The sequence below is a fragment of the Hemicordylus capensis genome, chromosome 1 (assembly GCF_027244095.1).
Source record: "Hemicordylus capensis ecotype Gifberg chromosome 1, rHemCap1.1.pri, whole genome shotgun sequence".
NCBI lineage: Eukaryota > Metazoa > Chordata > Lepidosauria > Squamata > Cordylidae > Hemicordylus > Hemicordylus capensis.
Genome location: NC_069657.1, coordinates 168884727 through 168902713, shown reverse-complemented (window position 1 = coordinate 168902713; position 17987 = coordinate 168884727). Strand labels below are relative to the sequence as shown.

General features: G+C 44.0%; 1 protein-coding gene across 13 annotated transcripts in view; it reads left to right on the top strand.

Annotated features, from left to right (window-relative positions):
• NCKAP5 (NCK associated protein 5) overlaps nt 1-17987 on the top strand; it is a 930794-nt gene that overhangs the window by 109393 nt on the left and 803414 nt on the right. For 6 of the 13 annotated variants that reach the window (XM_053253151.1, XM_053253227.1, XM_053253159.1 and 3 more), the window contains exon 4: nt 1134-1287. The exons of the other annotated variants lie outside the window; for them this stretch is intronic. In XM_053253151.1, the coding sequence (XP_053109126.1) occupies nt 1147-1287 (141 nt within the window). In that variant the 5' untranslated portion in view covers nt 1134-1146. The remainder of the gene's footprint in view (nt 1-1133; nt 1288-17987) is intronic. 13 annotated transcript variants of the gene reach the window in all.

The following is a 17987-nucleotide window of genomic DNA, read 5'->3' as shown; positions in this document are numbered from 1 at the left end:
AGTTCTTATCAACATACCCAGGTTCTAAGGGGTTTTCCACGAACTTTGCAACATTATCGGGTGGGTGGGAGAAGAATTCATGTTCCACTCAGTTGCTTGCAACACAGTTTAAAGTTATGGACATCCTTTTAGCACTTTTGGTGAAAGAAATATAAAATTCTTTCCCAGTCATGTCATAGCAGTGTCCTTTAGAAGAGGTTTCATAGAGAGTAGAGGTGGAGTTGAATATCCTATCTCTTCTCCTGAGAATTACATGCTTTAAACCTCTCCTTGCTGATCTATCTAATAGCAAGAATATGTGCTTATGCCGAACATTGAACACATTTGCTCTGTGAAGTAAGCTCAGTTGAAGCCAAGGAGATGAAATAAGTAAGTGTGGCGAGTAAGTGTGGCAGGGAGAGGCAATATAAGGAAGCCAAAGAAGGCTGAGTAGCCTTATTCAGACCAGATTCACATCTGTGAGGCTGCTGCCTAGCTCCGCTTTCAGGATAAGGAATGCATTTTCTTCCAAGTAGTGACAGAAGAGCAGCTCTCCTTTCAAATAAATTAGGTTCCCAGGGTTGATGTTTCAGGAGGTTGCTGACATGTTAAGCGACTACCCTTCAAAGTACAAATGTAGTAAGGTTGGTATGAGATTTCTGTGGATGATGAAATCAACTGACCTGGGAAAGAATGGAAAGTGGATATGAAAATCAAAGTCACCTCCCCTTTCTGGGTCAGCAATAGCATAGTTAGCTGGAGGGATGAAAGGAGAACCTTATGGCTTGTAAAATAAACCAAGGAATGTTCCCATCTTTTCCTCAACAGCAGACTTCCTTTAGCCACATTAAAATTATTCAGCAGAACCAGCATCATATAGCCTAGACAAGAGATGTAATGTAGGAGTTCTCTGATCAATTCCCCCACCCACCCACCCAAAGAAGCCATGCGGGCTCCTGATTTGGGTTGGAGCCATGGAACATGGGGTGAAAGAAGGAGATTAACCCTTTGCCCCTAAGTCAAATCATTCCCTCAAAGCTGCTATTAGCCATGGAGGGGAAAAATTAAGGGGACAATTTTGATGCCTTTAAACTTTCATCTCCAATGGCTGGCATGGCAGTGGTAAGAGTGTGTGATTTGCATCATGTCTGCAGCACAGGGGAAAGGATGAAAGCTACACACAGCCTGGCCCATGCTGTGGCCACAATCCAAATCAGGGTCCCATGGCTGTTTTTTCAAACAGAGAAGAAGTTGGGAGCTCAGTTCACAGAACTTCCATGTGCATCTGGTCTGGCAGCCCTAAGATGTGTGAGTATTGAAATTATATAAGATGGTGGAGACACATCATTGTTTCCCACCTTTTATTCTTGCTGGGGTTCCTGTAGCTTTACAACAGTTGTGTGATAGATAATTCAGCAGGTGAAGTTTTTTGCATCAATGAATTTCCATTTGGGGGGGGCGGGGGAGGGTTTTTCACATTTGAAATTTCTGCTTGTCTTTCAGCTGTTTTTAAAGGCACAGAAGGGCTAACAGGAAAAGGTTGCAACTCTAGCCCAGTTCTAAAACTAGGTATGCTATGACCAGGTAAAGGATAAAGAGCAGTGGGCCAGCTGTTGCTGTCCTCATGCTGGCACACTCCTTAGTTGCATCCCCTGCTCTTCTTGGATTCAGCAATCATGAAGAAGACGGGAAATGTTCCTGGGTTCAACACTGCGCTAGGGATGTGCATGGAATGAGGCGGGGGTGGTTTGAAGGCGAGTGGGGGTTGGACTTTAAGGGCAGGGGAGGGTGCACTTGTCCCTCCCTCCACTTCCCCCCACTGGCGCTCCGTTATTCAAGGCTCCTGTGGGTCGGCAGCATACCATCCTGCCGCCCTGCCCCCTCTTTGCCCGGAAGTACTTGGTGCACATATGTTGCACTCACGCACATGCATGTTGGGCAGGTGCACGTGTGACATATGCATGCATGCACACCGGGTACTTCCGGGCAAAGAGGGGCCAGGCCGGCAGGGAGGAATGCTGCCACCCCGAAGGAGGCTTGAATAATGGAGCACTGGCGGGGGGAAGCAGAGGGAAGGGTAAGTGCACCCTCCCCCGCCCTTAAAGTCTGACCCTCCGCCTTTGAACTAGCCGAACAGCCGGTTGTTCAAGCCAGTTCATGCACATCCCTACATTGCGGTCCTTGGACAGGCATCGAACACAGGGAGAGCAGGGGGCGTGCCTAAGGAATGCATTGGTGACGTGGGATGGGGAGCAGTGTTCCCTCTAACAGGGGTTCCCAGATGTTGTTGACTACAACTCCCACAATCTCCAGCCAAAAGCCATTGTAGTTGGGGAGCTTGGAGCTGTAGTGAACAACATCTGGGAATTAGGGATGTGCACGGAACCAGTTCGAAGAACCAGTGGTTCCACCAGTTCAGAAGTGGTGGGGGTCTTGCTTTAAGAGCGGGGGAAGGGTGCACTTACCCCTCCTGCCGCTTTCCCCCCGCTGGTGACAGTTCTTTTTAATAGCCCATCAGGGCAACAGCGTACCTCCCTGCCAACCTGTTGCCCTCGTCTTCTGGATATGACTGGAAGTCGCTGACGTGCCTGCACGCACTGGCATGTCGGTGGCTTCCAGTCATATCCGGAAGACGAGGGCAACAGGTTGGCAGGGAGGTACGCTGCTGCCCCGATGGGCTTGAAAAAAAACCTGATGCCTACAGGGGGAAAGTGCACCCTCCCCCGCCCTTAAAGGGAGACCCCCACTGCCTTCAAACCACCCTCCCGTGCACATCCCTAATGGGAATCGCTGTTAGAGGGAACACTGACGGGGAGCTAGCTGATGTTCAGCACACTGTTTTAGAATGATTATGAACATACCAATCATGTTGGATATGTGTGGCATAACTGCCTGGTAAGCTTTATGCCCATGTTGTTTGATTTGCATATATTCTACCTGGCCTTAGTGTCTGGTGAATAATCCCCAGGCCTGGGAGAAGAAAATGGATCAGTGGTAGCTTGCCTTCCGAAACTGTGCATAGGAGCTATTATCTGTGTTCAGGTTAATGGACTACAGGGTGTTGGGGAAACGTTTCTGAGATGCTGGCAAGAGATCTCTTCAACTGATCTTTACGGCCATGCTTGCAGTGGTAATCACCATAGTACAACAGTACAAGCTTAACTTAACAATTATCAGTATTCTGACCAGGTGCTGTTTGTTATCCACCCCCTATACTGAAGAGAAACAGTTTACCAATGTGTATGGTGTATGAGGTATGTGCTGTTCTTTAAAATAAGGATAACAAAATGGGTATACAGAATCGGAACACACGAAATATTTCTGTCTATATGAGGTCGTGCCTTTTGCCACAACTTTAAAGTCTGTCTCCATGTATTATTTTAGAACAGGAGTCTAGATCCCAAATCAGAATGCAGTTTTGTTAAAAATAGTCTCATGACATAAGTAAAATGTAAAGGATGTCTTTTTTGTCCAGTCTGCTTCTTTTGCAGCAAAACATTTTAGCACTGTGAATAAGAGCTTAGAAATGAATTGTCTAATGAATAGATAAGTGTTCATTCAGTAATTAACTTAGATAATTTATCCCTTATCATCCATTAGATAATGTATCTCTTATCATCCACATGCATTCATTTTTTTAGTTTAATATTCAGTGTGGTAGATATCATCAAGAGTAATTTTAAATTGTTTCATTTTTACTAGTAGAATAACATTAGCAGCATGAAAATAGTGAGGTTTTTTTTTAAGATACTTGTTTAAACGGTGATTATAGTTTCTTCATTTGATTTGTGCACGAGATAAAAATGAGCTGTTCTTACAGCTATTAAGATTGTTACTGGAAATGATTTTGAAATTTCTTTAAATACATTTTTAAACCCACCATATACAAAGTAGAAAAATCATTAGATAGAATCAGGATTGCTCTGAGGAAATACAATTTTGTGCACTCTCTAAATACAGTGCCTTTTGTGAAAATAATAAAAACTCCCACCAGAAACGGAGGCCTTTGCCTGACCTAAAACTGTTCAGTTGTCTCCAGGACACTTTTTGATCAGAAAAAGTCAGTGTTTCAAGCTGTGCTCTTTATTTACAAGAATAATTCTCAGACTGGCTTGGGAATTGTGCTGGATTGACACTTGCAGCTGTGATGGCGTTTAGTGGAGCTGCCTTCTTGAGAACATTTTATCTTTACAAGTAGCTAGCCAGCCTCTATAAAAGTTTTTAGCCTCTCTCTTTTAATAGGAAGCTTTTCAGTTTTCAAAAGCAGCCTGCATGGAATTGTTTCTTAGGAGGAGTGATTGCCTGCACTCTCACCTTTCCAAATCTTGGTCACATACTACAGTGATTTGCAATCCGATTACATTTAAACAGTGAAGTACATGTGAAATGTCCTACTCACACCCAAAGGCACTGAATGGCTGGTGAAAATGCCAGCACTTCTGCCTCCATCTGTTCCTCTTCACCACACATTCCTATTCCATCCATATCTGTTTGCACTAATTATCATAGGGGTGTCAGGGTCTGCAGTGACTTTAAGTCTTCACCCAGTGCTTCCAGCTTAAAGTCACCCCTTTTAACCAGGCTTACTATTTTCCGTGGCGGCTACAATATCAGCTCCATTCTGAGCATGAAACAGGTTATCATAAAGGTAGTAGTTAGAGTGTTGGACTAGGACTGGGTAGACACGAGTTTAAATACCCATTCAGCTATGAAACTCACCCAGTGACTCTTCACCTTCTCTCAGCCTAACCTATCTCACAGGGTTATTGTGAGGTTAAACACGTACATTGCTCTGGGCTCTTTGAAGGGGCTGCAGCAGGGCATAAAATGTAAATATAAATAATTTAATTTAATTTAATAAATTGGAAACTTACCACAGTTTGCATATATCTATTTAGTAAACCTGGCCAGCTCGATAAATACGGATGAGGCTGTAGCTCAGTGGTACAGGATGTGCTTTGGTCCTTTGCAGAAGGTTCCAGACTCTGACAAAGTCTTCAAAAGGTCTGACAAAGACTTTGGAGAGCTGCTGCCAGTCAGTACAGAAGGTTGCTTCATAGGTCCATAAGACCTACTTACTCAAGTCTTAAATCTGGGGTAGTTTACTACTTCATAAGACTCCCAACCTTTACAACAGTTGAGAATATGTGACTGGGGGGAAAATTACACCACGTTTTAATTAATACAGACAGTTGAGCAAAACTCAACCAGGTTGTAATGTGGTCCCCTGTACTGGGCCATATATATTGGCCTGTCAAATGATGAGGATAATATGACACACTTCTGCACCTGATCAGAAATCCAGGGAAGCAGCAAGGGAATGATAAGCTTCTTCTCAACACCTGGTGGGAAATGTGCAGCAGTTATTGTTAGTTACCCCTTGGCAAGTGTTTGTCTGTATGTTGTATAGAAAGGAAAGGTTGTGCCATTGAGTTGGTGTCGACTCCTGCTGACCACAGAGTCGTGTGGTTTTCTTGGTAGAATATGGGAGGGGTTTACCATTGACCCCCCGCCCCCCCATGCAGTATGAGATGATGCCTTTGAACATCTTCCTATATCACTGCTGCCCAATCTAGGAGTTTCCCATAGTCTTGGAAAAACAGCAGTTAATTTGCAGTTTTTGTTTTTACTAAATAAGTCAAATAATATGCCAAATCACAATCAGGAAATGGGGTAGGTATCACTCTCTCTCCCATGTTTAGGTACAAACACACACACACACACACACACACACGAAGAATTTCCTGTCCATTACCCCTGCTTTACAGGCAAATGGGTTAAGTGTATTTAATAAACATGTGTTGTGCATGTGGATCTAAAATGTTTCAGATGAAGCATGGGGAAGCTATTGTGGAAAACAGAAGAATATAAAAAGCCTTGATAACACACATGCATGTGTATATCAGGGAGCTTGGTAGATCAGAACCCAAATGGGTTACTGAGCTGAACAAAAAATCTATAACCATAATCCCTGAATATTTTATTTGCAGAGCCATTAGTGATAAGAGGCATTGCGAAAGACAGTAGTACAGTGTCAAATATGTGGACCTGAGAATTGTAAAAATCTGTTAGATAAATATGACCCTTAAGCTTTTTAAAGGCATGGATAATGTTATGAGCCCCTGACCATTTTTGTAGTTTTGCAAGCCAAGGTAATGATGAGAGCAATTAAGTTCTTCTGTTTTCTGAGATGTAAGGTGATCCACCCTAAAGATGGGAAAGAATGTACCCTTTCCCTATAATTGCCATTGCATGGTTTAACTCAAGGCAAAATTTGTGTGTCCTTTTCCCAGGGGAAATAGGTGTGGTCCCATAATAGGCAAAGCCAGTCTGTTAAGAAAACAGCAGCCTTACCAAGCTGGTGTGATCCATTATGTATTGGAAAGAAACAAAAGGCTATATATTTAGAACAGAATGCTTGCTTAACTTTTAACAAACTATTTAACTCTTTCCTTGGATTGCTTTGTAATCATCGTTAAAAATCAGCTTTAAGCTTTGGACTTAAAGCATTTATTTATCATGCAATAATACCTCAGAGTTAATAACACCCTTAAAATAAAAATTGATTTACAACCTTGATGTGTTTTGTGTGTCTGGATGTTTCCCGTTTGGCTAGTCAGTCAAACAATCTGCCTATACCCCATGATTACTAATGAATTAAAAATTCTGCTGTCTCCCCACCCAGAATTAGTCTCATTACTCAGTGAGTAACACTCTAAAGCTTGAATAGGCAACTTGTGCAATAATAAAGGAGACACCAGAAACACCAGGGCTATAGCTAATTTGTCTACTGTGAATGAATGGAATGTACGATTTGGGCACATTCCTAACCAGTGGGGCTGAATGCATTATTTGGCTTTAGCTATTCAGATCCAAATAATTGCACAGGTCTACTGCACTGTATTCTTATTTTGATATTGATTGATTAAGTGCCGTCAAGTCGGTGTCGACTCTTAGCGACCACATAGATAGATGTTCTCCAGGATGATCTTTATTCAACTTGGCCTTTTAGGTCTCTCAGTGGTGCATTCATTGCTGTTGTAATCGAGTCCATAATTTTGATATCATTGCCCTTAAATATACATAACCAGTTTGCGTTAGTTGTTAAACAGTAATTTCAGAGGAACTTCACCCTCTCTACCTACTCCATACAGTGGAATTTGGGGAGTGATTGTCAGGCTTTCATGCTTTCCTGCCAACACACAATATTTTGTGCAAACATTTATACGGAGTGTTTCTCGCCCACAGAAGTGACTTGCTTCTCCTTTTTGCAGGCAACAAATTGCACGGACAAACTCCTATACGACGATATGCATATAGTGTTAGTTCACAGTCACTCAATCAGACACAAGAGGAAATGGCTTCTGATCTGTACCTTTTTAATGGTTGTTCAGAAGAGGGAATTTCAGCAAGGGCAGCTTGTCTTGCAAGGATGAGAAAAGTTGTTGCCGTATGTGTGTGTGGTGCAATGCTAACTTCTGCATACATATTAAAGGTACAGGAGCCCTGCCTTCTTTTGCTTAACATTACTCTAGTTCCTATAAAATGTTCTATTGCATGAGAAAGTTATGTGTGAACCCAAGAGTCACTCCTATGAGTAACTAGAGTGTGTAGAGCCTAATGCACGGGAGCACTGTGTGAATCAGCCTTAAGAAATCAGGAATGGTGGGGGGAGAAGCCCTCCTTTCTTTCCTTGCCTATCATTGCAATGATAAGTGCTAAACATATATTTTCAAAAACTGAAGTTCTCTGAATTCTAATTTATTAGTGAAGCATATCAGTCAAATTCCAAATATTTATAAATACGAAAGTGCCACAGGAAATGGAACTTGAAAGAAAAGGAAGGAAAAATATGCTTAAATTTGTTCAGTATTCCAAGAAATGCTTTGGCTTTTCATGTCTGCTTTCTTATAGCACCAGATCTGTAAACTGATAAACTGGCCTGGTATGTTACTTAAAATATAAAGTCCTACAGCTGTGTGAACACACTCAACTAAGCTTTGAACTCACATTTCTGATTTTAATTTATAAACAGTAAAGAAGGGGAAAAGCTCCTCAAAAATTAAAAATGCCAGTGGCAAATGCTTTAAAAAAGAAACAACCGTGAAACCCTTTTAAATATGATTTTGAACACCCAGAAGCATTTGTAAGAGAAATTATGCTCTCTGAATCTGTTGTTTGTGTTTATTTAAAGAACTTAATTTAATGATATGTTAGATGAAGGAGATTGGAGGAAGTGGCAAGGCAAAGTGAGCAGCATAAGGCAAAGTGAGCAGTAATTACTGAACACATTTAAGGGCTTGCTGATACTGGCTGTAGTGGCACAATGTTATAATGGCCTGTGTTGGCTCTATGTTCATGTTATAACCAAACTGCACCACAGCACAGGTTATGGAAGCTTTGACTGTGACCTGATGAGCAGCTGTGCTGGGGATCTGGATTGTATAGCCTGGAGTGGTTGCTTATGTCTCATTTGCACTGAGTGAACAGAGATGAGTCACAGGATCCTTCCACCACGCAGTGATAGCTATGAGGTTCCTCCTTGCTTCTCCACCCTCATCCAGCTTTTTCTGCAGTGAGAGCAGGAGGTTCAAGACACAGTCTGGAATCCAACACAGAGTTGGAGTCTTCTGGATGGTGCCATGGCTTATGGCTAGCCAAAGATGATGATAATAAGAAGATTATTTATATACTGTTTTTAAAAAAGTCCTCAAACAGATTGACGTAGCAAAAACAATGAGAAGATGGTGCCAAAGAGGCTCATAATAGAAACACAAGGAAGATACCGATGACAGTCACTGGAAGCAATACTATGCTGGATTTAATAGGGACAGTTGCTCTTTCCTGGCTAAATATAACAACCTTTTTTGCCTATTTAGCAGGGGCTTGTGTATGTTTTGCTCATATATGCTTTATACCATACTTAAGCCACTCCTTGCCGTGTATGAAGGTGTCAGAATGTAGTACTAGTAATCAGGATTACCAGTGGGGATGTCAATGTAGAAGTTGTATAGGACCCACGGAAGAACTGGAAAACTACAGACTGGAGGGCCAGCAACATTATTACATTGCTACTAACGGAAAGCCTGTTCAACGGCTTATGTTGTTAAGTACGTGTGTACAAGTGATTGTACACATGTACATGTTTTTGTTTGACTGTACATGCATTCATTTAAAAGTGAACTTGGATACAGACCATCCTATATACAAGTACCGAGAGAAAAAATACTGCTGTTTGTGTGTTCAACGTAACTGTCCATGTGTACACAGATGGTATGTGTATTGAATACAATGTGTGAACAAGGCTAGAGGCAGCCATTTACAAACTCTCTTTTCGATAGCTCAGTCTTCCTGATAGGAAAATTAACCAAGGTTCAGTAACAGTGAGTAAGCTCTTTCTAATAATATTGACTTAAAAGTCATAACGTTTTACAGCATGATAACTTTATTTTGCCTTTAGGTTTTGAACTGTTTAAACAATGACATTATATCTTATTCTAGCTTATCTATGCAGCCATGTTTTTTTAAAAAAAATGGAACATAGGCATTCCCCATTTCTCATGACCTTCCACAAGACAAGGAAAAATACTTCACGTTGTAGCTTTTATCATTCTTCCTCTAAAGTTGTGACCTAATTTAAATGTAATACTGCTGTGCAAAAGCTTTTACTTAGCTTTTTACTTAAGCTTTTACTTGGGTGTAAAGATTGGATAGGTCATCAGCTATATTTCACTTCACTGCCAGCACCAGTGGCAATCCTTACATTACTGGACCACCCTTTTATCTTTGCAATGGCCCCATTAGTTACTGCTTTGACAAGTTTATAGAGAATTCATGATTAGTCTATAATGGAAAGGGATCAGGGAATAGGGTTAGGAACATAGGAAGCTGCCATATACTGAGTCAGACCATAGGTCTGTCTAGCTCAGTATTGTCTACACAGACTGGCAGCAGCTTCTCCAAGGTTGCAAGCAGGAATCTCTCTCAGCCCTATCTTGGAGAAGCCAGGGAGGGAACTTGGAAGCTTCTGCTTTTCCCAGAGCGGCTCCATCCCCTGAGGGGGATATCTTACAGTGCTCACACTTCTAGTCTCCCATTCATATGCAACCAGGGTGGACCCTACTTAGCTAAGGGGACAAGACATGCTTGCTACCACAAGCACGGGTTTGCTCTTATTCCTCTTATTTCTTTTTCTATGTGAACTGCTTCAATTATTTTTGTTGAAAACCAGTATTTAAATATTTGTAATAGTAGTACTGAACAGCAATGGCATGACACAAAAAGACCTGTGTGGATCTATGTGGATTCATGACACAAGAAGACCTGTGTGGCTGACACCACTCTGTCCCCAGCATCTCAAAACTGTGAGAAAAGGGCACAGGAAAACTGCCTGGGCAATGTCTATCAATAACCACCATAAAACGCAGTCAAATGCAACATGGAGTCTGATGGAAATAAAAGAAGCCGGGGAGCAGTAGTAATAAGACCCCCAAACTAAGATGGCATTTGGGCACCTGCTCAGCAGTGCTATTTGCTGCAGTGCCAGGAGGTGCGCCATTAAGAGTCATGGTGAGACGGGCCAGGATAGCCAAAGCAGACAAGGCCTGTCTCAAGCACAACTCATAATTAAAGCCCCGCATGAATTTGGCAGCTAGTGCCATAACATGAACTAATAAATAACTCTGATGGACATTTGGACAACTCGCTCTCGTCTCAGTGATACCAAAGACTAATACTATATATGCCTTTCTGCAGCTTCCCCTGCCACAGGAAGGAGCACTGCCACAGCCCCTGACCCACCACTCAGATAGCCAGATAACATGAGAGCAATGCTTTCCCTCCTTCCTTCCATGCGGCCCCTTCGGGAGCTAGACTGGGGCTGTGTTCACAGCACAAACAGGAGCAGCTCTTCCCTGCCTTAAAGGCAGGGAAGAGCCGCTCCTCACACTGCAAAGGCAGCACCATTTAACTCCCGAACAGGGGCTGCACAGCCCACTCTTGGGAGCTAAACCAGCACCCCCGCATCTGACGTCAGACATGGGTGGGGGGTGAGTGTCAGGGCTGCGAGGTGTGGCCCCTGATTGGCAGTGGCCCTGGTTCTTTGAACCCATTTGCCCAGTGGTGGCTCCGCCCCTGGATAACTCCATGGAGGCGAGGTCTATCAATGGCTACTGGTCTGAGGGCTATAGGCCACCTCCAGCCTCAGAGGCAGGATGCTTCGGAATACAAGTGGCAAGGGAGTAACAGCAGGAGAGAGGGCATGCTTTCAGCTTCTGCCTGTGGGCTTCCCAGCAGCATCTGGTGGGCCACTGTGTGAAACAGGATGCTGGGTTAGATGGGCCTTGGGCCTGATCCCGCAGGGCTGCTGGTTTGTTTGTTAGTTTGATTGTTAAATTTATATACCGCCCTTTATTAAAACAATCCTAAGGTGGTTTACAGCAGAATTTAAAAACAAGATTGTAAAAATGACACAATTAAAATATTAAGCTAAAAATATAAAACAAATCTGATTACCAAAAAAAAAAAAGTTCTTATGGGCATCAGGCAGGTGTCCAGCTTTCCTGCTCCAACCTTGGATGGAGTGCTTTCCTAACCCACACGATCAGTGTTCGGACCTCTTGCCTGAGGTCCCTTAAGGGGAGCTCCACCTTGCAACTGTCTGTTTATTGCACTCCTGGTAGCCTTGCGAGTCGCTCGAACCCTAGAGCTGTTAACTGCTGGGTGGGCCTTTCCACAATGGGGACATTCATGCTTATACTTGCAGGGTGAGTGAAAATCTTTGCCAGAAGTATTAAAATCCCATCAAACCAATTTTCCTGTATTCCTCAACATCCCTTCCTTCCTGGCCTTAGCTTTTCAATAAGGGCTGGAGGCCATGCCCACTGAAAGCATGTTGCTACTGTCTGCCCACTTGCCAACCAGTGCTTTGTCTTGGGACCTGATATACGACCACAACTCGTCTTTCTTCTAGGGGTGTGCACGGAACCGCAGAGCTGCGGTCCGGCACTGTGGGGTGGGTTCCTTTAAGGGCGGGGAGGGTTTACTTACCCCTCCCACCGCTTTCCCCTCTCCAGGGCTCGTATATATTGTAATATTTGGGGTGGCAGGATACCTCCCTGCCGCCCCTTGTCCCTCTGAATGCAGCCTCCAGGATGGGGTGGGCGCACGAGCGCTGCTCTGCATAGGGAAGATCCTGGCCCGATGGGAGGAGGAGAAGCAGGCAGCCACGCTGTATGTGGGGGGAAGTGGCCAGGGAGCCAGAAGTGAGGGTGGTCTGGGCACGTCGGCGCATCCTCCCTGGCGGAGCTCTTCTCAGTGGCTGCTGGCGGTGGCTCAGAATGGGGGAGCCGCCGGGTGGAGAGGCGCTGGAGGCCGGCTCGGTGCTGTGCCGGCTTCTAGTTGGGGTTTACCGTTGCCAGCAGCAGTTACCTTCTAAAACGTGAGTCGGAGTCCCTCAGCAACAGGATCTTCCCTTTGCAGAGCAGCGCGCGCGCGCCCACCCCATCCTGGACTCCTAACCCTCAGAGGGACAAGGGGTGGCAGGGAGGTATTCTGCCGCCCCAATTATTACAATATATACGAGCCCTGGAGGGGGGAAAGCGGCGGGAGGGGTAAGTAAACCCTCCCCGCCCTTAAAGCTACCCCCTCCACCCGAACTGAACCGGCCAGGTCTGGACCGGTCCGGAAAATCTGGAGGCCTTTACAATGGCCTCCGGACCGGTCTGGACCCATCCCTACTTTCTTCTCCCATGAGACAGATCTGTCCATAGCACAGCGTATGCAGAAAAGTTCATCATTAGCCATCCAAGAACCCCACATAAGGGATGTAATCTATGCCAATAATGTCTAGGTACTTAATAAGTGAGAAGGCCCTCCATGGCAGAGCCTGGATTGCCACTGCTATGAAGATGGTGTAATCTGAAAGCCAGGTGTCCCAATTACATTCAGCCTTGGGTTGCTTAAGTCACTCCACTTCTTCAGGGAGGATCGTAAGCACACCATCTTTCATGAGCAACTTCAACTCGGGATCCTGAAACAAAAGGGAAAATAAGCTACATACTTTCTGCCATTTTTTTTCTTTTGTAGCCCGTTGAAGATAACAGAAAATTCCATATGGGGGTTGCATTGGGAAGAATACTTGCTCCTATACCAAAAGGGATTCACTCCACCTGTCCTCCATTGGGAAAGTAGGCCCACTACCCATGAACAGATTTATACCCCACAGCCCTGACATGTGCCCCGTGGGAACTAGGTTGTTATCTGAAGTGGTCTGTGGTATTCCAGACTCCAGCACAGCTGCTCTGACTGTTCTGATGTCCCTGGGGGCTGAATATCCCTCACTCATTGTTCCCAGCCTTGTCTCACTGAGGCCACCATGCTCTGAGCCTGCACTGGGGTATCCATGGCATTTGCTGAAGAGGCAGGTATGGGCACGTTGCTGGTAGCTGCAACACTCATACTCTGCAGGCTTGGCTAGTGTCTGAGCACCGGCTGATGCAGCTGCTACTAGGAATGATTCTTTGGCCTGAAAGCCGCTTGTGGAAGGACTGGCAGCATGAATGACCCTGGGCTGGTGCTGACAGGAACCAAAGTCAGGGGAAAAGTAGAAGGCACAACTGGCGCAAAGCAGGTGAGCCAGATCCCTTTGTGCTTCAAATACTGAAAGCTATGTGCCTCATGATAGGAGTAGAGTGCATCCTGACTACATGTTTCCACTCTTGCCACTCATTGTTTGTTCCAAGGCGACACTGCTGGGGTTTGCATCCACACCGGGTCAACTTGTGTCAAGGGGGAAATCAGTAAATATGAGTTGAGCCCACACTCCCTCCAACACCATGACCTGGGGGCTGATCTCTCCCCAAAGGACTACAATCCTCCTGGGATGAGCATTGGCTGCAATAAGCATTGCCTCCCCCGATGTCCACAGAAGTTGTGCTACTCTCCAGCTGGGGGGTGGCACCTGCCCCTGTGGCCGAGCTCCTTCTTGCCCCAATGGACCTCCACCCAACCTCTCTTCAAACTTCTGCAAATGGGCACAAACTTTGCCCAGCAAGGCCTGTAACTGTGATTCACCTGTAGGGTTGATCAGGGAATTGGCTGTAGTCAAAGATGACCTCCACTTCTTCAGAGCCATAATGTGAAAGTGATGAAGAGACCCAAGAAAAGTACCAAGGTGTCCCTGACTTTGGGTTAGCTGCATTTGAAGCGAGTGAGCTGTCAACCAGGGGCCTGAGTATGCATATTCCAAATTCCCATGTCTCGCAGAAACTTGCAAGAGGACAAATATAAGAGGCTCTTTTTATTCATGGGGGTTTCGTCCCTGCCTATTTCTGTGGATAACAAAACCATGAATAAAGAGACCTTAACCTTATGGGGGGTTAGGTTCCTAAGCATACTGAAGTGTACTGAAAATTACAAGAAAAAGGAGTGGGAGCAAAATAAGCACAGTACCTTGCTTTCCAGCCACCTAATGGCACAGCGAGGAAGTAACTTGCCTAGGGAGCACGAGGTTGCTGGTTTGAATCCCCACTGGTATGTTTCCCAGACCATGGGAAACTCCTACATCGGGCAACAGCAATATAGGAAGATGCTGAAAGGCATAATCTCATACTGCGCAGGAGATGGCAATGGTAAACTCCTCCTGTATTCTACCAAAGAGAATCACACGGCATCTCTTTCTTGAGATAAATGACCTCAGAAGACTAGTACATCTGCTGGTCACCTCCAGACTTGACTACGGCAATGCACTCTATGTGGCACTGCCTTTGTACATAGTCTGGAAACTGCAGTTGGTACAGAATGCGGCAGCCAGGTTGGTCTCTGGGTCATCTCGGAGAGACCATATCATTCCTACCTTAAAAGATCTACACTGGTTGCTGATAAGTTTCTGGGGAAAATACAAGGTTTTGGTTATAACGTATAAAGCCCTAAACAGCTTGGGCCCTGGGTATTTAAGATAATGCCTTCTTCACTATGAACCACACCACCCATTGAGATCATCTGGAGAGGTCCATCTGCAGTTGCCACTGGCTTGTCTGGTGGCTACTTAGGGACGGTCCTTCTCCATTGTTGCTCCGAGGCTTTGGAACACACTTCCTGCTGAAATAAGAGCCTCCCCATCTCTTACAACTTTAAAAAAAGCAGTCATTTGTTCACCCAGGCTTTTAATTATATATTGTTTTAATTCTGTTTTTAATTGTTTTAATGTTTTACATCTTAAATCGTTGTAATGTCTTCACCTTTTTATTTGTAGTTTTTATAGTTTTGTTGTAAACTGCCCAGAGACTTGCATTTTGGGCGGTGTTAAATGGATGGATGGATGGATGGATGGATAGATAGATAGATTCTGTGGTCACCAGGAGTCAACACCGACTCGATGGCCCAATGTTACCTTTACCTTACTTTCCACAATTTTCAGTTGGGTTTTTTTGGGGGGGAGGGGAGAAAAAGCCACGAAATGGCTCTCTGTGCTACAAAATGCTGGACAGAAATGATATTAGAAGTAATTTCTGACCACTCAGAAACCTTGGCTAGGTGAAAATAGCTCTATTTTTGCCTTGCAGATAAAGAAATTAGGTCCTTATGATCCAACCATGGATATGCAAAACTGTGGATGAAGAACCTACAAATAACAAGGGTCTCCTGTAATTCAAAAAAATGTTGGTGCTCCATGCAAATCGCGCGCGCGCACGCACACACACACACACACACACCCATTGCATTCACAATGGGAGGATGCAAAAATGCTGACATATATGAAAGATGAATATATTTTTCTGGTCACAGATCTTTCTCTCTGCCTCCCACCAGCAGAAACACATTCTTACACACAATACTTATAGCTGTGCCATGTTCTTCACACTATGTAAAAAAAAGAAAGAAAGTGCTGCATTAAAATCAAATCAAAAATTAAAGAGGGGAAAGGTGAGAGCAAATAAGTTACCTGTGAGTCTTGTCACTTAAAGATTTGTACCTCAAGAAACCTTTTTGAAAAGATGTAGGTGGGAGTGACAGTTTTGGCCCCTATAGAGGAAGAAGTGCCTCCAGCTTTTATTTTTACTCTTGATGGCAAAAAGCTGATTTTAATGTTGAAGATATGAATGCTAAACTAAATATGAATTTCATGTTGCAAGTGACTTGTTTCACAACTTCAACAATACTGAAGTATTATGTGTGTTTTGCCCCCCACCCCAATAACAGGCTATTACAAGTCTCTGAATTAAAAAATAACCCCCTCCCCTTCAGTCAATCCTGACAAGGCATCCCTTACAAGTTAGATATTGTTACAGCTCATTTCATTGTTGCTTGTGACTTTGAACTAAGCTTATGAATTGTTCTCAACAGAGCTGTTTTATCCATAAATCAGTGTATTGTCTTTAGCTCTTCCTATGGAACTCAGAGGTTGCAACAGCCTAACATCTACATCTGTTACATATTCAACACAAAATTACTTTAATGGAACTTCTGTCTAGTATGAAGTGCTTAGACATCCTTCCAAGCAGTATCCCGGAAAAGTGTAGTGTAGTATAGCTGGAGAGTAGGACCAAATACATGTTTCATTAAGCCTTGAAGGCTTAGTTTTTGTTTCCTAAACAGCAACTGTGAATGGGTGGGGATCAGGACTGTCATGTGTGAGAAATCCAATTTAACCACTTGCCCCTGCTGTGGTCTTGATTGGGCACCAACACAGCTGCTGCTTGTCCCAGGAGAGAAGCTACCATTAGCATTACATTCCCTCTTGCCTGATGCTGTAGTCCCTATCTTTGGGGGTGGGGTGTCCTTGCTCTGGGTCCCACCCTTCTCAGAGGTGCAACTTTGGTATGACCCATGCCTTCTCAGTGGCAATGCCTACACTTTGGAACCCTCAAGCCCCCCACATTGTGGTCCTTTCTCAGATGACTTAAGACTCTGCTCTTCCAGTCTAATTTGAAATATTTGTGGAATTGGACTTTTGGTCTGCTATGTGTTGTTTGTTTGGTTGTGTCGGTCTTAAATGATTGATTCTGGTTTATTGCATTTTTTTAGTGTGTGAAAAATTAAACTGCAAATACATGCACATTAAAATATACAAATTCAACCTTCCATCATTATAAACACACAGAAGATTGTAAGCAATCTTACAATTCAGAGAAACAGAAGTATTAATATATCTATTATACTTAGACTTCCAGTAATCAACAAAGGACTGCTGCTCAGTATAGAACTTAGGTTTACTCTGTCTCCAATCATGCAAATGAACAAATTCTGTCAACTTAGTTAATTGTGCTATTTGCAATACTTTTCTGTTATAGTAGGAAATATTGCATCCCTCCAATTAGTGGATCATTTTGGCAGCTGCCAACAAATTTGATATTAATGTTTTCTACAGTACCACCTAATGGAGCAGCGGGGAAGCAACCTGCCTAGGAAGCAAGAGGTTACTGGTTTGAATCCCCCACTGGTGTGTTTCCCAGAATATGGGAAACACCTATACTGGGCAGCAGTGATATAGGAAGGTGCTGAAAGGCATCATCTCATACTGCGCAGGAGATGGCAATGGTAAATCCCTCCAGTATTCTACCAAAGACAACCACAGGGCTCTGTGGACGCCAGGAGTTGACACCGACTCGACAGCATAATCTTTCCTTCTTTTTTTTTTTGAATGGTACTACTAATGGTATATTAGTCATTAAATAATTTCTAAGCTGAAAATATTAAAACCATTGTGGTCTATTATTTTCGAACCTTAACTACAATTTCATCCATTCCCATACACTGGCCTTGCTTGATTATATTACTATCAGGCTGTTCCCATGTGCAGCCTAACCCAGGCTAGGGAAGCCCAATCTGGGTTAGGCTGTACATGAGAACCGCCGGGATCAGGCCCGATCTCAGCAGGGCAGCAGCACTGCCTAGCCCCACTTTGAAACCTAGCTATTAACCCGGGCTACCAGACTGTGTGTGTGTGTTGGGACTATGTTTAGCCTCAGCAGACAGAGAGACAGGCACCCAGAGCGCCTGCCTCCTGG